The 24,765-nt window shown below is 42.1% G+C and overlaps 1 protein-coding gene across 2 annotated transcripts in view; it reads right to left on the reverse strand.

Moving 5' to 3' along the window:
• Nucleotides 1–3,721: 3,721 nt before the first annotated feature.
• The window catches only part of LOC119023523 (copine-9-like), an 88,397-nt gene continuing 67,353 nt past the window's right edge, over nucleotides 3,722–24,765 (reverse strand). The window contains exons 5-10 of one of the 2 annotated variants that reach the window (XM_037105536.1): nucleotides 23,966–24,147; nucleotides 21,546–21,673; nucleotides 16,709–16,811; nucleotides 15,764–15,821; nucleotides 13,450–13,523; nucleotides 3,722–4,319 (exon numbers count right to left, since the gene is read on the reverse strand). In XM_037105536.1, coding sequence (XP_036961431.1) covers nucleotides 4,080–4,319; nucleotides 13,450–13,523; nucleotides 15,764–15,821; nucleotides 16,709–16,811; nucleotides 21,546–21,673; nucleotides 23,966–24,147 — 785 coding nt within the window. In that variant the 3' untranslated portion in view covers nucleotides 3,722–4,079. Of the gene's footprint in view, nucleotides 4,320–4,348; nucleotides 9,047–13,449; nucleotides 13,524–15,763; nucleotides 15,822–16,708; nucleotides 16,812–21,545; nucleotides 21,674–23,965; nucleotides 24,148–24,765 lie in introns of those variants that run through there. The other variant, XM_037105535.1, reaches the window with a different exon arrangement.

Here is a 24,765-nt window from a genome sequence, read left to right on the forward strand (position 1 = left end):
AGTGGCGTCAATCTTCTAATCTAGGTATTGGCGAGGAAGCATTTACAGCCTAACATACTTTGGTTCAGCCAATCAGTGTGAGGAACTGCTGGCAGCGACGGGCGGGATTTAGGTTTGACAGCGTTTGATAGAAGCAACAACAATGGCAGCTCTTAAAGACAGTAACATAGATGTTGCTGTAGGACTAGTTATATCAGAACTGGAGAGTATATTATTGAGAGAAGAATAAAGAACAGAGCTGAGGGCTTTCCTCATCGGCAAATATGTTTTTTCACTCTTCTCTCCACTGGATTTTGTGTACCGATGGGCTCTTCTAATGGTGGCCCTCTCCTCATCTGATCGGCTGAAGTTAGCCTGTGATAAACCAAAGGTTATTTTTCAAATGGTTACTTACGCCCTTTAACACGGTTTTGTTAAAACCACCTGGCACGTCAGGTTAGTACAAAGAGGAGCTCACGTATAAAATATCATTAAAGGTGTAAATCTAAAAAATATGAATAAACATTGTCCTAACTCCAAAATACACACAATGCTAAAATTACATAAGAAAATCATATGTTACTCATGTCTTGTTGCGTACAGATATTTATGAAAAGTGACATACGGGCATGTACGTGCAATATCAAATATCAAGCGCAGATAAGTGTGTTTTGTTGAATTTAAAAAGAAATTCACAACTTTCTGAACTATTCCTCTGACAGGACTCCACTCAGCCCCTCAGGAGAGACGTTACACGGTTTTACACAGCGTGTGATTGTGCCGACTCTGGCCGCGTTCCTCTTCGGTTCATAACTCCGTCCACAGCACCTCTCAGCTGTGACAGCATAACAACAACAAAAAGCTGTTTTATAAAGCAGCTCCGTGGTGAGGTAAGTGGAAAAACAGAACAGCCACATTGTTGTTATTGGTAATACTACTGGTTCCTTTTATTGAGCCTTTTAAAATTCGACACGATTGCGTCTCTGTGATTATTTACCCAACATCAGTTTGCAGCGCGTACAGCGGAATCTGTCACTTTGAATTAAGCGCAGCGGTTCTATATTCTCGTAACGTATCATATGGCCGTCCTGAGCTACATTTAACTAGGTTCCAGTTAATGTTTTAGGAAACCGCTTTGGAGCGTGCACGGAACCCTCAATGGCCTTTGTTTGAGACCGATAGTTAAAGCAATTTTCTCGCAAACTGTTACGCACAATCTTACAGTAGCCTGTCCAACTTGTACGAGCCCTCAAGCTGCTTGCTGCAAACTTCAAGTGTGCCTCCTTTTTCTTCCTTTTTCTCTCTTTTTTTTTCCAGCTTGAAGGCCTCATTTATATTTGCCCAAAGTTTCCCTGAGCTAAGCCTCTCTGACCTATTACCCAAAGTCCCACAAAACCAGGTTTGTTCGAGTCCCTTTAAAAAACACACGTTTTTGCCAGATGTTGTTCCTTGTTTCTTTCCACACTCTCATAAAAAATTATGTTTAGAAAGGGAGAAAATCGTGTTGTAATGCCATCAGGATATGCTTGTTGTTGTTGTGCAGGAGAGCGATGTTGTTCCCGGGGACACGAGAGTGAAATCATCTTTGCCGAGCGCACCTACGTGAAGGACAGATCAGTCTGTCTGGCGTCTCACTCCGCCGCGTCTTAAGCGTTGACGCCGCGCTTGCTCGGCGGGCAGCTCAGCTGCTGCCCGCCTCAAAAACACCTCAGCTGGTAGCGTGTTTACATCAGGCACAGCTCCTCTGCCTCTTTAAGCCATTATGTTTAATAGGCCGTCACAGCACGTCCGGCTCCGACTGTTCCTCTGTTCCGTTGCAGCGATCTGTTCACTCACTTTTTCTCTCCTTACATAATAATTAACAGCTGGTTCGGTGATTCTCTGCAGGCACTTGTAAGTGTTCTTAAGTGCACATAGAAATACTTGATTACTTAACATCTTCGAAAGTAAGTTTTAGATTAGTTCCCTATCCTCTTTTTCTTTTTTTTAATGTAATTCAGTATGACTTGAATATCAACTTGCAAAAATGATACATTTGGCCGGTAATTCATCATCAGTGTTTGTCATTATATATAATATTATTTTCACAGTAATGTGAGTAGAGGCAGGTCTTATTGGTCATTCAAAGTACTGTGGGTTGTCCAGAGCTATCAGGATCACGACCTGTGTAGACTCCAATGAAATATTTGATCTCCAAAAACAAAATTCTCATCCCTACGTTGTATTTGGATGGAAGCAGACGTCTCAAAAAGTGAACGAATAAAGCAAAACTATACCACTGTGGTTATGTGGATAAACAAAACGTATTTATTGATTTTGCTGATTTGATCCTTTAAAGCAGTTATGATTATTATGGTGTTACTATAAGGTGTCACTTTAAGTTACGGAGCCATAAAGACGAGTCACTCTTACCACACCCACATGCGTTGTTGTCAGACAAAGGCGAGTTGTATCCAGCCAGCATCTGGCACAAAGTTGGTTAACATAGAAAAATATCTGGCAGCCTCAGAGAAAGATATTTATCTCAGATGTTGTTAGAGACCAAAACACAGCTGAAATATAAAATGGATATTGGACTTTAACTTTAATAAGAAATGATCATAATATTAGACCCACTTTCGGGATGAAATGAAACTCACACATCAGTAGGTGACCTTTGGCTTCCAAGTGGAGGATGTTATTATATCACATCACTGCCTGCGGTTTTGGAATGAAATACTGTATTATTCAGTGTTTTATTGACTTTATGTTCTGCATTTACTAACCTTCACCCTCTCCTTGACTGGCTTCTCACTCTTTCAACCAGTGGCATTGTGTTGGCCAATGAGCAGGTTTTGACCCAAATAAGCCCAAGTAGCAGAGGAACCTATAATACACAGCAACGCGAGAATGTTTCAGCCCATCCTCATCAGAGGAACTACCGGAGGCTGCAGGTTGTCTGTGCAGCAGCACATAATGAGCCGTATTTACATTTCTTGTTAGGCGGCACCTCTAGTGGCCAGAGTAATCATTGCTGCAGTAAATAAGGGAGTCAGGGTATAAAGAGTGAGTCCACACAGGGAGGAGGATGATGTTGATGGTGTCTAATACACACAGCAGAGGTCCACTGTTTGGGTCTTATGTGAAACGGTGAGTTATTTCAACTCTCGTTTAAAAATGTTTGTCGATGTCATTGGGTAACATCACATCCATAAGATAACTTATGTACATAATGTCCTTGGAACAAAATGGAACTACACTGTGACGTATGACCTGGGCACAGATATCTTAAAATTACATGACAAGGGCCTCCCTGAAACAAGGGCCCCCCTAACATCAACTGCCTGCATGAATAAAGTTCAATATATATATTTAAATATTTAAAACATTAAAATATCTTAAGAATCTCTGATCTGGGGCGCCATTTAGCTCAGTTGGTAGAGCGTGCGTCCCATGTACAGAGGCTTTGGGACCCGGGCTCCACTCCTGGCCGGGGGCCCTTTGCTGTGTGTCACTCCCCCTCTCTCTCTCAACCTATCTCCTGTCACCTCTTCAGCTAAGCCATCAATAAAGCCATAAAAGGCCAGAAAAATACTTAAAAAAAACAAGAATCTCTGATTGATTTTGAAACATACAGATTATTTACACTTTGCTTCAGATACAGGGCTAATAAATTGTTTATTAATACAGATATATAAAGAGATAAATTTGAGTTTTTTTGTGTGCTTACCAAATATCAAAAGGTATTTCATTTTATTGCGAGAATATCGACTCACCAGTTGAATCTACACAGTTATTCTGGTACTGTGTTCTGTCGCTGGTACAGTCATGACGGATTGGAAACTTGCACTGGCAATCGACCTATTCAGTCATTCAGGTATGAGAGTCTGCTGAAATGTTAATAGCTAACAGATATGTATTATTGATTAACCCTGAAAAAAAAAAAACAAAAAAAAACATCGTATCAATGTAAAAAAGAAAACAAAAAAAGAAAACTTGCATGAAATTGAATTGGCATTACTGCATAAATTTGGTCTGCTGATGAAAACAGTTATATTTTTAACAATTCAGTTCCAGACTTGGTATCACATTTATTTCTGTATCGCAACTCTGTTACGTATTTATTTTGAACACAAGATGGTAACCAACACTGGGGGCAGTGATTCATCCGTGTGTACAGTAAATAAGTTATAATACGAACATAACGTATAGCTCTGTGTGTTAAAGCGCTCTAATCTGTTTCCTGAATCAACCAGAACTGGTTTCCACGGGAGGAGGCTCAGCGCCTCGTGCGGCGCTGTCGAATGAATCACGACCACGGATACTGTAATAGAATCACCTCGCCGCTTCAAGTCATCCCTCTGCGGACAAACAACAACATACAATATAATCAGATTGTGCCGCTTTTATGTTTCACTGTAATGCAGTTGGACAACTTCAGGAGATATGAGTAAACACAAACGTAGTCAAAGCTTATATCAAAACACGACAACAGATTTGTCAAAACAGTTTCTAGTTCAGACTTCTACATTCTTCTTATTTGGACATTCATAAAAACGTCAACAGACGATAGATAGATTTATTATAAGTGACATAGATGTAAAAGGCTTTCGTAGCTCTACTGTAAGCAAACAAGTGGGTAACATAAGTCATCAGGTACTGTACAATGACTCCTTATCCAGCCTTATTTTTAAACACCATGAATATACGTACAGTTTGTTAAAGGTGCAGTATGCAAGAATTCCCCACCTGTTGAATTTTACAACTCTGAACTCCAAACATGGCCGCTTCACTGCTGCTACGTGTAGCTGCCGTTAGCCAGTCAGCTCAGTTTACCATGTAGTTAGCAGTCGCATTAGCCGACTGTGCCGGACTGCGAGCTCAGGGCATCATGGGGACTGTTGGCATTTTCTTTTTTTTCTTTTTTTTTACAAACCGGCTGGGAGCTAGCCTGTTAGCATGCTAACTGCAGTAGATACCTCTGGAACTCCGCACACAGGCATCTTTGAATCACACCAAAACCGTTATCTCTTCATGTTCGGTTGAACATGACATTTTCATTTGAATTCCTGCACACTGCACCTTTAATACAGCTGTAGGAAACTGACAAGAGACAGACCAAAAAAAAAAATCTCTTGTTGTACAAAAATCACGCCACAAGTTTCCTCAGAATACTTTTTTTTTTAATGCCACTGGTGTCTTGCAGAGGCCTTCCATGCCTCCTTTTATGACCCTGGGAGGAGGCCACATCGTTGCAAAATATCAAAAATACTTGTCTCTCCGTGGGGAATTTCACTTACTGAATATTCCACGTCTCTGCAAGACACTGCACACAGCAAGTTCTGAAATCTACAAATGAAAATGTACAGTGACACAAGAAAAAAAATGCATATTACTTTGAGATATATGTCTCTCTGTTTTTGTTTTTTTGTTTTGTTTTTTTTTAAGCAGTTGCAATGACAAAGACCACTTGAACACTTATTTATTCCTCAACATGCACAATCTTGACGGTTAAAGTAATTAGCGTACGAGTTGATAATAAAAAACAAAATGATTATACCTGCACGACACATGAAACAGCAGAAACACCCCTCTAAGCCACCATCATCACACTGACACGAGAAAAAAAAAAACAAAAAAAAAAAACGTCCTCGATAAAAGTCACGTTTCACACACGAACGTGCTGCAGACTGTCAGTTCTTTAGGATCGACACGCCGTCAGAACTCTCCGGGTGCCTGACTTCACTTCGCTTGCAGTCAGCTATGGTAGTAAGGACGGTTGCATCAGGTCATGCGTCTGCACTGTGTATAGGAGTGTACAGCAGTCATGCATAATAAAGATTAACCCTGCTATATAAATGATGAACACTAGGTGGCAGCTTGCGCCCACGTTGCACACAGCTCCAGTCTGCCTGGGAACAAAATGTCAAGTCATGGCAGGGGAGGGGGAGGGACACTGAGACACTACACTGGGAGTCAGGTGTATTGCTTTTCAGAGAATGTGCGTTTATCATTTATTGAGATTTCTCTCCCAAAATATGCATAACTCAATCTAAATAAAGTTTTCTTCTCCATGCATTTTTTTTTTTTTTTTTTTTCCAAAATAAAACAAACCTCCGGATCCTCCCCTCTTCCATTCCTCCTCGCCCGTCTGTCTCTTCGCTCCCCTCTCTCATGGCCTTCTCTTTCATGTTTTGTCTTTTTCCATCGCTCGCAGCCCCCCACCTCTGCATTCTTCCCCTCCTCCCCCGTCTCGTCTTCCCTTCCTTCCTTCCTTCCTCCCTCCTCCTCTCCGCAGGGCAGCCGGAGAGACTGGCATTTCTCTAACAGCAGGGGGGGAATCTGCACCCAGCCTCGGCCCACGCTGGGCAAATGGTGGGGTGGGTGTGTCGTGGCAGAGAGAGGGGTGTGTGTGTGTGTGTGTGTGTGTGTGTTTGTTTGTTTAAGTATATGTGTCTGTGTGAAGGTCGGCGACCGGAACCACAAATGATAGACCTGCCGACACCTGTCTGCTGCTCTATGTGTGGCGTCTCTGTGAGCGCTCCTCCCATTACGTATTCATCCTGCTGCATTAAATCAGAGGTTTTCATAATAAAAGTAACCATGCGCTAATTTTTGGAACGACAGTCCACACAATTTGGAGGCTGTAAACCAGAAGTGTAACGCTGCCATGGGCTACAGACTGAGCCCTGCTTGTTTTGCCAATATTTGTTTTACATTCTGACAAACTGGCGCCCCGAAGTACGACTTAGCTATTAGCTCGGCGGGTCTGGTTTACAGTCTATCGCTGACGACTCTCCAAATCCACTACTCGATTTAACTTTTGAGTTTAAAGGTGCAATGCTCCTGACAAATTCATGCTCGAAACAAATAGGGGGGTAGCATATCATCAGAATAACAGCTGAGATCAGTCAGACCTGGCCCGATCACAATATCATCAGCCCTGTCAATCATCAGGGAAGTGTGGTCTTTCATTTTCTGGGGGCATTTCTTCGCTAAAAGTCGGACGGTGTAGATTTGTCAGGTTTTAGTGAGTTTCCTCATCTGTTTCCCATTGACTTCAATGAAACCAGCACTACAATCCCACAGTGGCCCCAAAGCCAGATTCAGTAATATAATGACCCTTCCTTATCTTTTAGGCTCCCATGGAGCACTGGGGCTAGCTGGTTAGCATGCTGATTTCAGGAGATATCACTGCAGCACAATACATAGATGCCATTAAGTGATAAAATGTTACTGTTATCTAGATTTGTCAAGAGATCATTCGTTTTATGCCCCGACAAACGTCATTTACATTCGTACAGTCGAATTTTCCGACAACTTTTCAACAAGAGGACATAAATGTAGTTTGCTTTAAAGTTTGGCTTCCTGAATCTGTCCCAGGCAGACCCTGCTCCCAGATAAATCAATAACGTATCTCTGAGGAAGAAGATGAACCCAATATATGTGATGCTGTCAGAGTCTTCTCTGGTGCCAGTCAATTGATCATCTTTGTGCACGCAGTGTCTGGAAGTGTAGCTGCGGGCTACCGGTCAGCTAGCTGTGTCGTCTTTGAAGTGTTGTCTTTTTTTTTTTTTTCTTCGTTGGGTGTGTGTGATTAGGCTGGGTGGAGAGAAGAAAATATGTTGGCAGAATCACTGATCCGGCATTTGATTTCAGTGATCAAAAAACTGAAAGCTCACTTCAATCAGTGTTCTAGTTTTGGATTGAACTTGCGACACCACGCCTATCACCAGGTCACTTTGATACCGAAGAAAAACCTAAAAAAAAACGCTGATGATCCTGCACGTCAGGTCTGCAGCCGCAAGAGCGTCTTTTTGTACTACGATTTCTGGCGTGGGTTTGAAGACATTAATGCTCGGTGTGAACATCTGGGATGATGGTGTCCGTCCGCGGAAAGTGTAAGTCACGCTGAATCTATAAATATGTGCATCACAACTGTGTGCCGTGGTTCGACTGAGTTATGACTCAGAGAAGAAAGAGTGTGAAGCGAGCTGCGACAATCAGGCGCGAAGGGTTTGAGAGTACCTTAATTATCTTAAAGTACAGTTTTTAAAGCACCTGAATTGCCTGTATGAGCTGCACATCACAGCTGCTGCTGCTCCAACTACTAACTGCCTCACAACTACAATAACTAACTTTTGTTGCTTACAGAGCGGCAGCATGCACCTGCCCCTTTCACCTCAGGCAGCGTCTTTGCCTTCAACTCTCCTGCACCTCCTGGGGCGCCGCGCCTCACAGTTTCAGAACTCCCCAATCGGGTTAATTGTTTGGAAGCCTCCATTTCCGTTTCGAGAGATCTGACGCAGTCTGATGATAGTGACGACAGCGTAGCATATAAACCACAAACACAGAAATCCCCCAAATGCACCTGACACAAGCTGGCGGGGATTGCTCGTCGAGGGCTCTGCTTTAATTTGGAGACTCGCTCTCAATTAAAGTTAGTGTCTTACGCTTTCTGGGACTCGTGCCAGATGTGACTGGTGTCAACACCTGCCGAGGACAAGGGCAAATGAAAAGAGTCTTTGTGCAAGAACTCTAGTCGGCGGCGAGGAGAGGGACAGTCATGCTTCAGTCTCACTCTTCTGTGAGACAGCACATGAAAAGCAATGCTCTATATCAGGGTGAGTTAGCGAGGAAGAGATGAGGTGCAGCAGCAGCAGCAGGTGAGTCAGGGATGAGCGCCCGCTGCGTCAGTGTGATGTGCCTGTTTAGCTTCAGCGGCGATAAGACAGGAAGAGGGCGAGTTACGGGTCGATCCCCCCTGCTCTTTTAAAGTGACAAATAACTGTGTGGGAGGTGATTGCAGATAAGCAAGGGGGGGGGGGGGGGACTGGGGGGGTTGGTGGGTTGGGGGGGGGGTGGAGGGCCAGGGTGGAGAGGCAGAGACGAGCTGTGTCGGGGGTCAGATATGCCTGTGCAGCTCCGGCAGCGGCGAGGTGGAGAGGGCCGGTCGCGGCTCAATTCCTCGGCTCTTCATGAAAGACAGCAGCTGGTCGGGGATCTCGGCGAGGACGTCTTTGGCCAGCCGGGCCATGCTGAGGACCTGGTTGCCAGATCTGTCGATGTAGTCTCTGAACGGAACAAACTGGAAGCAGTGCAAACAAAGAATACGTATGAACTCTCATAATGTTAATGTTTAATCAGGCTATTTTACTGCACAGTAAACATCGCTGGTTTCATGTGTCCGTCAAAGAAAAGGCAGCTTCCGCTGTGGAAATTTGTTGCAGCTTCATTCAGACGAGACATGGCGGCTACAGGAAGGAATACTCGCTTTGTATTCGGCGCCTGGTATGTGAGAGGAAATTAATGATGTCTCACTCTGCATCAGTGATAGATTTTAAAAAGCAGCCTATCATGCCGTCAAAGCTTTAATTAATGGCCTCACCCCCAACTTCTCTCAGTGAGTCCCCGCATTCATTTTCTCATCAATTTCAACTTTAATTAGGTGGCAGTTTATGCTGCCATAGAGAGAAAGGACATTGCGTCATCGGCCCTTTTTTCGCTCACAGGTGGGGTTATTCTGAATATTCACAAACTGGAACATTTTTTTTTTTTCCAACCTTGCAACCTTCAATAGTTTCATTCACAGTGTATCGAGATCTGTTGAACCATGTTTTTATTTTCTTTCTTTGTTCTGTCTTTGTATTTTCTAAAGGTTCCATATCGTGAGAAGTCAGATTTACATGTATTTGATTTTGAAATGCACATTGCCTGCTCAGACCTGTAAGAATTGACCAATCAGAGCAGACTCGGCTTTTCAGGAGGAGGGCTGTAAAGAGACAGCCATTAAAATAGAGTGTTCGGACAGAGGTTGAATAGAGGTACTGCAACAATGAACATTATGAGAAAAAAATACATATTTTTCAACATTGAAGCTTGTAAAAAATTTTTAGAAAACAAAACAAAAATAAAAATATGAACCAAAATGATACAGGGCCTTTAAATCACGACCTCTATGGCTGCAACTGAAAGGTCTTTCATTTTCTTGACAAATCTATTGAGTGTTTTGGTCTGTAACAGAAAAAAATGGCCATTCCAATTTGCCACAGACTAAGTCGACATATTCAAAGTGGTTGATTTGTCTGGCATTCAGCTAATCAGATAAAACATTCAATTTACCACCATAGATCAAAATCAGGAAAACTTCATCACTCCTTTTAAAACTGTCAGACTCACGACAGACATTAGCACCTACATTACCCACAATACAACTCAACCACTGAGAGCTTGATCAGAGATTCATGTTCTAGATTTATAAAGAGGAAGTTGATTGCAGATGCAAAGATAGCATACATTCTGCGTTTATATCCCGGTTAAGCGGCCCATTGAATATAAAGGGTAGTTTCCCCTACTGGCCCCGCCGGCGAGTTCCCCACTCATAATCAACCCTGTTTGCAGTTCTTGATGTCCTGACAACAGTTTTACAATCATCTACTTTATAATGATGGTCTATGGGGAAAATGCTTTTCGGGCCGCAGTGGCATTTTTCACTGAAATACCGCGAGTGACCACCATGTCAATTTGGAAGCAAGGCTGAGGCGCACGCTCCAGGGCCTGATTCAGGGGTGTTATGCTACTAATATCCACTGTAGCCTCGAGCGGTTGGCCTGCAGATAGAGATGAAAGTGGACTACAGAGGTCTAGTAAGCTTCCTTCTTTCTAACACACCTCCTATTTTTTTTCATTTTCAAACCAAAGCCCGACCGATTTTGACTCAAGTGACATCACTTTAGGACACAACTTTTAACATAACTTCCAAATACCTCTAAACACACTTAGATGTGCACAATTTGCCTCCCCCTTAAATATTTATAACTATAAAATTAGCTAGTTTTTTTTTTTAGGTTTTTTACCGTGAGTTTGTTTCCTTTTGTGATAACAATGCTGCTAAGAAGGCAGAACAATACCTGCATTTAATCTTTAATTTCTCTGTATTTCATATTGTGCCTCTTTAGCATGAATGTTAATGTGACGAAAGAATCCAAATTGGATTTGCTGTTGATGGTGGACATTTCTGATGTTGTACCAAGTAAGACATGACTTTTATTTAACATCAACTAAGGCTGCTTATTCAAACATGAGACTGATCTGGACTTTCCATCGCATTCGTCTGAAAGAGACTGTACATCAAAATACCAAACCGCTCATTATGTTCCATTCTGATCCATTTCATTTGTGTGTGTAAATAAATACTACTCGAGTTAATACTTGAGGCCAACGGCGTCTCTTTATGTTACACAGTCGGGAGTTCTAATGGGAGCGGTTCGACTGTTTGCTATAAGAGGAGAAGAGGAAGAATCAGTGGCTGCACTGAAGGCATTCGTCATATTGCATCATTAACAACAGCAATGCATGGAAATGTAGAGTGATTGAACTTTGTTTTTTTGTTTGTTTGTTTTTTTTTTTCCCTTCTCTGCCACAAGTGTAAACATCCTGATTGAATTAGCGTCATAATAAGGTTAAAGGCAATCAAAGGATTACTGTGAGCATGCTAATGTGATTACTGCTGTTAGTGAAACAAACTGGAGGGACAGGACTGTGAAAACATGATAGCGGTATCAATACGGCTGTACAATGAGGAGCCACATTATCCAGTTATTAACCCGGTGTGGGGTGAAGCGTCGCACAATGACGCCTTTACAAAACAAATCCCTCCTCTGCGTTCACTGATAGCGGGAAAACGACGCAATTAAGTCAAGCCTCTTGTGCGTAAAGCATATATTATGATTATTATTATTACTGTGGCTCATTAATATGATGTCGGTGTTGAAGCTAGCTGTACTTTTTTGCAAGAAATAGCTGCTTCGCTGATATCTTACATGCTCACATTCTTCCACTGAGTCAATACACCATGCATTTATCATTGTAGGCGCTCATTTATCACTGTACTCTCTGCTCTGACAGCTGACTAGCCAGTCTTTTCCACGCTGCGCGCATATTTAATAGCACATTGTTATCAGAGGCAATTTTATATGCTTCCTGTTTGTGTTCTCATATCTCTAAAAAGGCTCCCCAAAATTATTGTTTACTGTTGCCGCTTCTGGTTTTATCAGGTCCCGACGGGGTTACGGCTCTCTGTCTCTCTCTATGGAGCTCACTTCGAAAACAATTTCTTGCTGAGTTTCGAGATGATAATGGATGAAGTGTCTTTAAGGGCAAAGGAAATGTCTTTGCTTTGTTTGGCCAGTTTTTATAAAGCCAATTATAAACTTCCATAAATGTACTTCTTGGCTCTACAAAAAAAACAAATGGATCTGTAAAACATGATCTGCTTGTTGAGATTTTTGAGCAGTGTCACCTGTTCAGTAAAAAAAAAAAAAATCACCGGATCGCAGCTGCCGCAGACGTCCCACGTTCACTTTGAAGTGAGGAAGGCGCCTTCAAAGATCCGCAGCAGAAGGTTTCTAACCTTTACGGTTATTGGTTAGACACGATTAGCTTCCTTTACAATTTAAAATAGCTGCAACAGTGCGGAGCTGTGGGTAGAGATGGGTTTCCCTCATGCAAGTGTTGTAGCAGAGAGAGTATCCCCTCCAGAACACACAGACCCAGTTTTGCATTTATTAAAGATAAGTGTGTCAGTGTCACGATTCGGGAATGAAGGCCACTGACCAAGCTGCCCATTTTTGACGAGGTGGGAGCGAGAACGCTTTTGGAGTGTGTTGGTGGTAGCTGACCTCCAGTGACTATACTGCCAAAATTTGTCTTAGAACGACAGATGCGTCCCACATATTTATTTACCTCTATTTACATTTACCAATCAATTGAACAAACCAGATTTGCAGTTCGAACCAGACTGCATTTTGTTCCATAAGTTACCTCGTGGTTGAATTGTCGCCCGGTTGTGTCTCGTCCCTTGTGTACTGGTGCTCAGCAGCTGCTTCTTTTTAGGAAAAAGACTGCTGGGACAAGCCTGGGGTTATTTAGCTTTAATTTATTCATGGTAGTCTAATAATAGCAATCTCTCTTTCGTTTCTATACAGTCAGTACTTCTGGTGGCACCTTTTGTGTTCCCTTCAAGAATAATCCCACTAACACTGCACAATGTAAAACACTCATTAAATTTAAAAAAAAAAAAAAATCCCACTGTGACACTGTATGCATTGCAGTTCTACAATAACTTTAAATTTGTTGTCCATCCATCCTCATAAATCGGTTGGTTTTATATATAAAGACATATCAGCAACAGTTTTCATGTTGGAACACACTGGCAGTCTTATATACGTTACTCCACTGAACTGGATGGATGGGCTCTTGAGCTGTGTGGCGGGGCGCAACCAGAATCAGAGAGCAAGACACTGAGCCTGATCTGTGGCCCACTGTAAAATGAGTAATGTATATTGCATTAGGCCGTCCCCGCCGTGTGTCTGAGTGTGTGTTCTAAATGTAAGTCACCCTCCTTCAGGGATATCTCCCCCCGTGCCACTGCTGTTACCAGAGGCATGCTCGAGTCTAACCCGCGAGGTTTAATAGAATTGTGATGAGTACCTGCACAATGTCTCTCTCAGCAAGGCGTCCTCTGGAGGACACCCTCACCTCGTCTCCATCCAGCTCCTCCATGGCTAAAAGGATGGAAAGCAACAGAGAGAGAGAGAGAGAGTGTGACTCAATGCTGAAACCGCTGGGGGAGAGTAGAAAGGTACAAGGTGCTCCTCTGTATTTTCATAACGTAATTGCCGAGGTGGAACGCAGCGTGGGGGAAAAGGAACACGCATTCAACGGAGACTAGCTAGAACACTTCATGCAGAGAAAAAAAAATGTAATTTCTTGAGCTAAAAATGATGCCCAATTACAGCACAGGTCAGAAAATGGAAATAATTCTGGCTACTCTGGGCTTCAAAGGGTAGCTACAGGAGCACTTTCAGACTGCCATTTCAGCTATGGACAAATTGTGCTCTGGCGGAGCACAACGGTGTGTTTCCTGCATCTGGACTCGTATCCGGCTAAGACAGGAAACACACACAGAAAATATTAATGGACAAACACCAGAACTGATGGCATGAAAGAAAAAAAAATGACATGCTGAGCTTAAAAACACTTGTACAACGTATTCAGAAATGGAGCGCACAGACTCAAAGCCACAGCGCACAGAGGCAATTAGACCCAGCAATAAGTTAGACACACACACACACACCATACACACATACACTAGTTTGACCTCATGACCCCTTAACACACTTGAGCGCCTTCACAACCATTCCCGCCATTTATTTGATCAAACAAGTAGAAAATGATGGGCCATCCGACACAGTGATGAGGCTCGAGTCGTCACACCCTGCTGAGCAGTAACAGACTGCCTGCACACCAACAGTCCCCGGTGGAAAAGTCATTGATCTGTGGCCAGCGAGACGCCTGCACACTTGACTCCACTGACTCTCTGCAGAGATGAGGAAGAGGCACGGCACACTGGTGTACATGAAGAACCAATTATGATGCAGCTGCCATAGTGGTTTTCCTGTTTGCTCACAGGCGTCTCATCAAGTCAAGGAAAAGTCAAGGCCAGTCGAATGCCGCCTTTTATATAAAACATCCCACCCTTGTGTCTTTGCCAATGTCAAGGCTGATGAATTGAGTCAACACTGTTTACATTTCAAACGCATCCAACTCAGTGCACGTTTCCTGTCGTCCGCCATCACATTCTGCTCAGCTGTAGGCCGAATTGAAACATGACCTGCTACATGACCTTACTATTTTTAGGGTAAAAAACACAGATGGCCATTTTGGAGGGATATATGTTTTGTGTAGTCTATTGACTAGAAGCATTATTAAAGGTGCAAAATATGAGAATTTTAGTTTGAAAAAAGATCAAAACAACTATAGCTATGAATGGAATGTGAAGAAATAAGAGTCTTGACATTATGTTAAGGATGTCTATGTATTGGGTTGAGAGGTATCTACCTGAGTTAGTATGCTAACCAGCTAGCACTCACATATCCTGTCTCATCATATCACTCAGAGCTCCCGGTGTAGAGCGCTTACTGCTTAGCAAACTGAGCTAACTAGCTGAAAGCAGCTACATGAGTGGTTAGCGGTTATATGCTGCCCCCTATTTGTTTATGAATGAGTTGGTCATTTCTCACATGCTGCACCTTTAATGAGGAATTTAGTTGATTTTAAACCAACTTTGTATCGCTACAATGTTGGCAGTTTATGCAAATGAACAATGTTGCCTGCTCTCAAATCCAAACCGAAAGATGCAAAACATTTCATCTGGTGGATTTTAGGGCTGTCGCATCACATACAGAGTGTACGTTTGTATATTGATTAGAGGTGAGATTTGTTAGAAATAGCCAGAAGGCAAGGATAGCTCCAAAACTATAGGGGGGAGCATAACCACTAACTGCTGCTCACTATACTCTTTGCTGCAGCTATCTGTGGCTGTAGTGTTAGCATGTTTCTCAGTTAGCTGTGGGGCTAAGTGACCCTCGTAGCTAACTGGAGTCTGCCCTCACCGCCACCTTGGGTGGCAAATGCGTTACCATGGACATCGAAGTAGGGCGTGCTAGGGCTAGCCGGTTAGCATGCTAACTTAATTGACATCTCTGCAACACAGGTATCATTACCTCATTAATATTGCTAATATCAAAATACTGATGAATTTCTGCGTGACAAAAAAGAACTACATACTGCTCCTTTAAACTTTGAATGTTTTATACTAAAACTACTCTCACTGTATTTTGCTAAATGGCCCTTTAAATGCTCTATCTTCTGGAGAAAGAAAAAAAAACACTTATCTTCTGTGTCATGTTTATTCATGTTGACATTTAACATTTTAGACCTATCGTTACACTGGAACACTCACCATCAAACTCAGCTGGTCCAACACCCACGATAATTATGGAAAGGGGGAGTGATGCGGCCTGTACAGGAAACACAATGTACAATCAGTTCAGTCGATTTATTGCTAATGGTGCACTAAGGCATATACAAGCTTTGGAAGGACAACAGAGTTTTCAACAAAGTTCCGTCATTTTGGTGTAGTGGGCATTAATTCAAACATGCTCATTTTGATTCACAGTGTTGAAGCTATGAACCTGATCCAATATCCTACGCTTTCAACCGAGCTATCAATGGGACATCAGTTTCATCTTTATCTTCCAAATCTTAAGATCAAAAGCGGTGCGAATGGAGAATATTCATCAATGAAGATTGATGTGATTTGGATCCAAGCACATTTGTGAGACTTCCTCGAAATGTATTATACACTGCATTTGTCAGATAATTAAGAGAGGAAGAAAATGGCAAACAACTAAAGCCTTTAATATTCTACGCTGTGTGTCGTGAGATTTATCACTCACAGCCAACCTAATTGGATCAGACACCTCTCAAACGTTTGTTTGACAGGTTATTGAAACAACATTGATCCCCTCCACCAAAGGGAGGGCACAATGCGAGCAAAAAAGTATTTTCATTTCCTCCATGATTTAAATCAGGAGGAGAAAAAACGGATAGTTATTTCTCATTCAGCTCAGAGGTATAGCTTGTTGCAGGATGCTGATTGCTGGGACACACCAAGCTGTTAATATCCAGGCATCACAGAGGGGATCATTCTGGAGAAAAATCGCAGAACTCCCCCCACCACACACACACACACACACACACACACACACACACACACACACACACACACACACACAAAAGTCAAGAGATTGGAGTAACTGAGGGGAAAAGCACTTCCATCCATCAGTCCATCATTAGTGTGTGTGAGTACGTGTGTGTACGTGCGTGTGTGTGTTTGTTTACTCACATTGACCACAGCCTCTTTGGTCTGGACCATGTCAGATATCACTCCATCTGTGATCATCAGCAGGACAAAGTACTGCGAGCCATCTGTAATCTCTGCCGCGCAGCTGGGGAGCGTGCACAAACAGAGACGCACACACAGAAAATGGACCCGGGTTAGAGTTTACAGTCTGCTCGTGCTTCTGGGTGACAGACCGCTGAAGAAAACACAAGGCACGCACATGCCTGATGGTCTCGCGCATTACGCCTCAGGACTTCTGTACAAGGTTGAAGTACGACAGTGACTTTTTTTTAATCGTTCCTTTGACCTTTGCTTGCATGGCCTTTTTTTTGTCTCCTGTAAATGACCCCTGAGTAATGTTCTGGTCCCATGATGTCGTCCCTGGGCTAAAATTCAAAGATATTTTATAATTTGCATACTGATGGAGGCAAAGACGGAGCCAGTTCAGTCCATTAAGAATCACTTTTTCCCGAGTAAATATGGCAGAGAGTTTCTAGCTTGGCCCAAAGACTTCACATCCCAGATTTTTAAATTGCTTTTTCTTGGCTCGGGGAAGGTTTGACAGGGGATAATTAACTGTGTTTGTAGTTTACAGGTCCTTTTTGTAAAATAAAAAAAGGTTAGTGTCAGCATTTGACGAGTTGGGAGTCAGACTCAACAATGAACTTGTCTTACAAAAGCTTCAAGCTGCCCTGTCAACATTTTTACAGATACCTCTTTCATAATTGCAATTGCTGCAATATTGCGAGTGGCAGAGGGCAAAACTGGATGCAGGGCTGTATGCAAACCAAATCCCCCAACACTGTCTTTATAGAGCAAAAGAAATGTAGCGGAACAATGACATTTTACAATAATGCATGTACAATGCATTCGCACAAATCAGATGTTACATAGTTCAGCTAGAAATGAATTATATTATTACAATAGCTAACCAATATGTAACTCTGCGATCTCTGTGATCAAATACAACTTGGATTCAATGCTACATCAAAAACTCAATTAAAATGCATCCTTTCCCCTCCCACACACCGTGGCTACCCTTTCATTTGAAGATGCTGTTTGCACGCTACCAGAACACTGAGTTATTTACTACCTGAACCTACAGCCTGCAGCAGAAAAAAAAAAAGAGAGACCCTTCAAAAATAACAAGCACGGGAAAAACACAGCGTGAAGAAAACCATGTGACCTTGTTTGTTGTTTTTCTCGCGCACTTCATTCCCTTTCCAACATGGGATTTGAAAAAAAAAAATAATAATAATACATCCACAGTGCAGAATTTCAGCTGTGGCTTGATATGATGCCAGATGAGATTGCAAGACTGTTTCACCATGTAGGTGTGCGTGTGTGTGTGTGTTTGTGTGTGTGTGTGTGTGTGTGTGTGTTTGTCATTCACCTGCCGCTTCTGCATTTATTGGAAGGAGACAGCATCTAATACCAGCGACTTAGCTGTTCCACCTGTCTGAACATGACATTGATCTGCAGGTCTATGTCTCCATGTGTATGTGTGTACAATGTATGTGTATGGAATTTTAGCCCCATGTCAGGATGAGCCTGTATGCATGTGTGTGTGTGTGTGTGTGTGTGTGTGTGTGTAAGCACCTCTGTCATCTTGTTGTGCTTTCTCACCGGTGCCACCTCTGTGCCTCTCACCGCTTAACACAATGGTGTCACACACAGCGTGGGATAAAAACCTGACAACTGATAATTCTGTGCAGTGACACGTTCGCTAAAATGTCCAACACTACTTCGGTCTGACAAGCAACTTAATCTGTGTTTTTCTCCACAAAAACATGGAATTGCCCGTGGAAGCAGAAACCTTTGTCTTTTTTTTTATTAACCCCTTATCAACCTATAACCTGTCACATGTCAAGGGTTTTAGCTGTTTCAAAAATAGACGAAGAGATGAATCAGTTTGTTCCTACATGTGGCTTCGTCAATAGACCGTCAGTATGAGTACTAGTAGCTGGTTATGGTTCAGAGGTTTCATTTCTAATTATCTGCCTTTCTCTTAAAATGATGGGGGACAATCATAAACGTGATGCAGTGCTCTTAGAATCATTTGTAAATGCGCTTGTGAAATAGTTTTAGGCAAAAAACAAAACAAAAAGAGGGGTGAGAGAATCCGTCTGTCTCAAACTGGAACGGCCGTCTTTGAACAGAGGACGTGGCCTACCACATTACCTATCACCCACCTACAATGCAGTGCTGAGTTCCTGAGATGTCCCCAGACATCTTAACAACCATTCACACCTGGGCTCACCTAGCACTAGCAACCCGCATGAAAGCCTGCTGGGTCAACAACCCACATCTGGCACTAGCCCTGGTCTCTGGGTTGAGGGAAGTCCTATGTATGGCTTATTCATCCAACTGTGCACCTTCCATCTGTAAAACCATTGTTGCTGTCTACCTTTGCACAGTGTTTCCTTCTTTTTTTCAAACTGCTATCAGACCAGATCCTTAAGGCGGATAATCCTCCCCGGAGTCAGTTTTGGATTTAGCAAAACTGTATTTTTGTACTGTGCACTGTGCGGTGTCTACAGGGACTGGAATAATTGAGACTGCAAACTTAATTTGGAAACATTCCCTTTGTACCAAGCATGAGAGGCAACAATAATAAACACAATTCGTGAAGAAGATGAAGATGTATCTGTTCTGAGTTAGTCAACTACTCTCTTTTATGCCTCTCAGATCCCAAATGTTAGTATAACACTTTAATATTGCGATGTAACATTTTATTATGCTACAGTTCTCTGAGACGGTGTATATATCTATTATATCTATTATATTATCTATAGGTGTCGATGAAGTCCAGGTTCATTTTGGTCCAGTCTTGCTGACTTTTATTTTTGCCTTTGTCTATGGCCTTTTCAATCACCCCCACCCCACATGCTTGGTGTCCTTCCCGTCAGCAAAAACTCAGCTACGAGTTTGAGATGGATTATTATGACAGTTCAAAACCTTATAAAACTGCCAAGATCCAGAAGATGTAATGTTCTCACTCCCAACTCATCAAACATGGCAGCTTGGTCAGTGGCCTTCACTGGCCTGAGGTAAGTGATATCATTTTAATCTAGCCCTATATTAACAGTAATAATCACGGTTATAGGGTGTTTGGTCAGTAGCGCATGTCTCTCCTCCTCCGACTGTAAACGAGATAAATAAATGTTTGGGTATCCCTGCCCACTTTATCCAATTAGGACAGAGAACTCCATAAAGGGGTGGTCCTGTCTGCTCTCTACCTGTTTGCCGCTATGTCTGATGGTTGCCGCTGCACATTCATGTGAGAGGATGGAGGGGATGGCTAACCGCAGAAGGGACAGGAAGTCAGCTAAAACCGACGCCAATACTTGCAGCCAGTTTAAGTTTCACACTATGGTGCTCTATCTTCCTCTCTAGCAATGTCTGGAAAGACTCTCAACGTGTAGCTTGCCGACAAGCAGTTCACACACTAAGAAACGTTATAACTTTTGGACTGTTATGTTTGCAAATGGTTGCAGTTTGGTCAGGATTAGGCAGAAAAAAAAAATACTTGGTTAGGTTTAGGTAAAGATCATAGCTTTGTTTAACAAAACTATGTTCAGACTAAAGCAACCCTAACTTAGTTCACATAAGTAACATAAGTGACCTAAGTCTGTCACGAGTCTATCACTAGTGAAAGGTCAGTAAATACAAGTTATGTGACTGGACATTGTTATTTGAATCGAAAATATGAGCGTTCTTTATGTATGTCAACTTATAAGAGCAAATTCACCTTCCTCCTCTGTCACAAACAGACACAGTGTATGACCAATCCAACCACTAGAGGGGCACTGAAAGGAACTGTCCTGTACTCCCAGCAGCAAACTTAGAAACACAGGGCCACTGAGGCTGCTGTATTTGACCTGTTAGAAGTGAGAATGGGCTGGAAACGTGTCACATACATATTTAGTGAGCATTCAAAACGTCAAATCATTTTAAAATCATTTTAAGGTTCAAACAATATATATATTTTCACTATATAAACACACAAATAAAGCCAAAATCTAAGGAATAATCTAGAAATAAACAAAACAATTTAACCCTATCATGCAAGTGAGTTTATCCCAACTCTCAGTTTCTGTGCTTTTTCAGTCTTTCATTCATATTTCAAAGTGTTTTTTTTTAAGAGGGTTCCATGGGCTCAAGACATAAATGACATTCAGTATAAAAGCACCCCATCGTCACTTTCAGCTTGTTTTTTTTAGACTTGTCTCTACATAATATATGAATAAAGTAATGTTACTCTGAATAAATCATGCCCAGTATTCTCGCTGATGAAGTGAACAGATATGGTAATAAAATAAAGATTAGTACATTTTAAGAATTCAGAAATCTCTCTTGAACACCAAGTGGCTCGATAATTCGTTAAGCGCACAAGGAGAATGTCGGCAGGCAGTCTTTGATTGCCAGATGTCTTTTGATAAAGTATATCTGTAGCTCAGCCTCAAATAAGCACACAAATAAACCAAATCTGAATCAAAACCTCTTCCCAAAACTGACTTTTTAAATGATGCTGCACAAATTTGATGCTGCGATTATTAGCTTTATTAGATGGGATGCTGTAACCCCTGTAATCCTGTACATGTTGACTTGCCCCCCGCTGCTTCATAAATAACACAAAACCTGTAATCTGGTGAAAAAAGCTTCCTGTGAGTCATTCCTCTAATAAGCTTTGATCGAGGCCTGTACATGTAAATAGAGAAAAAAAAAAACGAGGGGCTTGGTTGAAAGAAAACAAAATAGTATAATTGTACACTCACTCTATCTCGCACATATACACAAGGAGACACACACACACACACACACACATACACAGACTTACTTTGCCACTTTGTTGATGACAGGTGCAAAGTTGGTGGGTCCGTACAGCTGCACCGTCCTCAGGCTCTGGAAGTAAGCCTCCAGGACCCCCTCTATGCCCACACAGTTCGGACTCTCGTCTTCCCCGCCCTGCAACAGGCGGCAGACAGCTCAGTAATGAAGCGCACGGCGTAAACACATCCATACACCACGTTTAAAAAAGCAATCGCATGAACAGGTCAGTGGAATAAACAAGGCACATCAGAGCACATAACTAGTTCCTCCAAAGATAATTTAACACGCGGCATCTCATTACTGCTCCTACGAGTCGCTCGATCAAAACAAAAAAAACTGAAAATGAAAATGAAAGACTAGTTTAAAGCAACATTACGTTTTGTTTTTTTGTTTTTTTTAGTAAATTTCCAAATTGCACATGATGCTAACTGAATTTCTACATGCTGTTGCTTTAATGATTTTGTAAAGTCGCACAGGATCGTGGGAGCTGATGTTATGCTAAAAAACCAACACTGCTGATGTCATGATCCCACTCTCTTATGTTCTCTTTGTTTCCTGTTTTAATTTGAAAAAGTTGCCCTCATGTGTGGCGTCGCATTCCTTCCCCTCAACTGTCCTTTTCCCGTCTCACTCCACCCGTACCTAATCCCCTTGTTAGTGTGTGTATGAATATTTATGTACGTCATGTCTTAGTCAGTTCATTCTGTCTTGCCCTGTGATGCCACCCTGTGTTCTCCTCCAGTGTCTCCCAGATGGTATGTTTCTGATTTTTGTCCCTTGAGTTTTCTTTGATTTGCTTTTGTTGCACTTTGTTAAGCTTTTTTTTTTTTTTTTTTTTTTAGTCCTTGTTGTTTTTGTAATGTCAGCTTTTGTTTAGATAAAGCTTTTGTTTTGTTTCCCTATTCCGGCCTCCCGTGTGTGTCTGCATTTGAGTCCTAAAATTATTATAATTATTAATAATATTTTTTAACAGCTGATAAGGGCGCAAATTTGGATTGTGGATATTTTAACTAAACCACCCAACAAAATATATCGCACGGCTCCCTTCATTTTTGGACAGTTTAATGCAGAAATATGTGACACTGAATCTGCATATATGTACTGAATAATCAATATGCTGCTGATACCAGGGAAAATATTAATTCTGTCTGCATTTAATTTACCATTGCCTGATACACTGTGTGCATGGAAATAATGTCCATGTGTACTGTAAACAGAACATCGACAGGAAACTCAAGAGGTTACTGTCAAATTAAAGTGAATTATTCTCTTCTCCAGGCCCACTGTAAGAATAGTATCGGATGACATTTCCCAGGTATTTTTCTTTGCCCACGGAGGGGCAACACTGGTCACTTGCTCACACATTATGGATAGTCCATGCAAGTACAATAGGTTGGTAAGTTCACGGAAGTTCAAAGTTGTTCAGTGTGAACTCTAGGGGGCACTGACGAGGATTTAAGACTCAAGAAAGCCATAATACATATTAAAGTGATAAAGTTCAAAGGTGCTCATAAAAGCTTTTTTTTTTTTATATAAAAAACTCCTGTGGTTTAGTGTTTTAGTACTTCCATAAAGTGCAGGGACTCTCGAGAGCAGTATAAAAGAGGTCCAAATGAAAGCTGTAGGTATGTCACTCTGAGTCAAGAAAAGATCCTTCATGCTTGGTAAATGACTTTATATATATTGTGCACCCACTTCTTGATGCTCTAATGAATTCAAACTCTCCAAGCCCGAGCTGAATAATGCTGGTGACACCTTCGGGGGGAACAGACTAAGACTATGCATTGCTCTTCCCCCAAAATATATATATATATATATATATATATATATATATATATATATATATATATATATATATATATATATATATATATATATATATATATATATATAACGTATATATATATATATATAAAACGTATTTGCATTTTTTTTGTAAGGTAGGAAATGCATTGAACTTTTGTCAGCACCTTAGGGGTACATGCATGAATGTTGATGAGCACTCTTGGATTTAAATAAAACTGACTATTTGAATAAAAACCAGAATGGCTGCCTCTCCTTCAATTTGTCACATTATCACTTCTTCTTCTTCGGGCGTTCTGTAACGCAGGCGTTCGGCTTTGTCAAACTTTGTTTTAAATAAATCAAATAGACTCGTTTTGATAACACACGGACAGAGTTGGATTCACTTCAGCTTAGCATCCAGCGGTTTTTGACTGCTTGCCCTGATCCCTGAGGAGGATGCGAGGGGGAAGTTGAGGGGATGCTGGGAGACTCCCCGCTGGCGGGCTGATGAGCCAACTTCTCAACTCGAGCGACCAGCTGTTGTCGCAGCTCCTCCCTGGTCCAAGCCGCACCCTGCTATGTGAACTGTGTACAGGTGTGTGTCCTGTATGTGTGAATTCAGCTCGTCTGTGTGTGTCTTACCAGTGGGAAGGCGTGGGAGATTTTGCCATCGGGGGGCAGCTTAGCCCCGAAGCCATAGGCAGGAAATAGCTTGTCGCTGTCGTAGTCCTGGATAATCTCACCCACTGCTTTCAGGGCCATGGCATATGCATTCATCTGGTAGGGACTCATATAGTGGAGGGATGTGGGCTGGGACGGGTTACCTTGGAAGAACAAAAAAAAAAAAAAACAAAATCACACACACACACACACACACACACACACACACACACACACACTGACAATATAGTAAAGTGAACAATGATATGTTTGCTCCCTCTGTGCGGCTTATTACCTGCAAAAATACAAAGTGGACCGTGCAATTGCTGTATTTTAAACGGTGGAATTGTTCCTCCACACATGGCAAACAAGCAAATCTGACTGACTACCAACTCTGACTTCTGCCCTTGGGATAAGCAAGTCTGGACTCTCTCCTCTATTATGGAACGAGTGCCCTGCGTTATAAGAAATGAAAGGCAGGGGATGATTTGATTAGCCACGATAAATGCCTGCTCGTAACACACCTACTGATAATGTATTCCCCCTAATCCCATCTAGCTTCCAACAGCGCCGCAGGTGTACCGCGCTCCTCTGGCCATGAAAATACCGAGCACATTCACCGCGCCCTGTGCAGCCCACACGGTCGACTGCACTCGCTAGCCGCGTGAAAATAAGAGCCCGAATGTAACAATCTATTCAAGACAGCTGCACAACTCTAACTACCATGGAAAATGAATAAAGGTCATCATGCATTACAAAGGGAAAAGGGGTCAAGTGCTTTT

Source organism: Acanthopagrus latus, chromosome 7 (genome assembly GCF_904848185.1).
Source record: "Acanthopagrus latus isolate v.2019 chromosome 7, fAcaLat1.1, whole genome shotgun sequence".
Lineage (NCBI taxonomy): Eukaryota > Metazoa > Chordata > Actinopteri > Spariformes > Sparidae > Acanthopagrus > Acanthopagrus latus.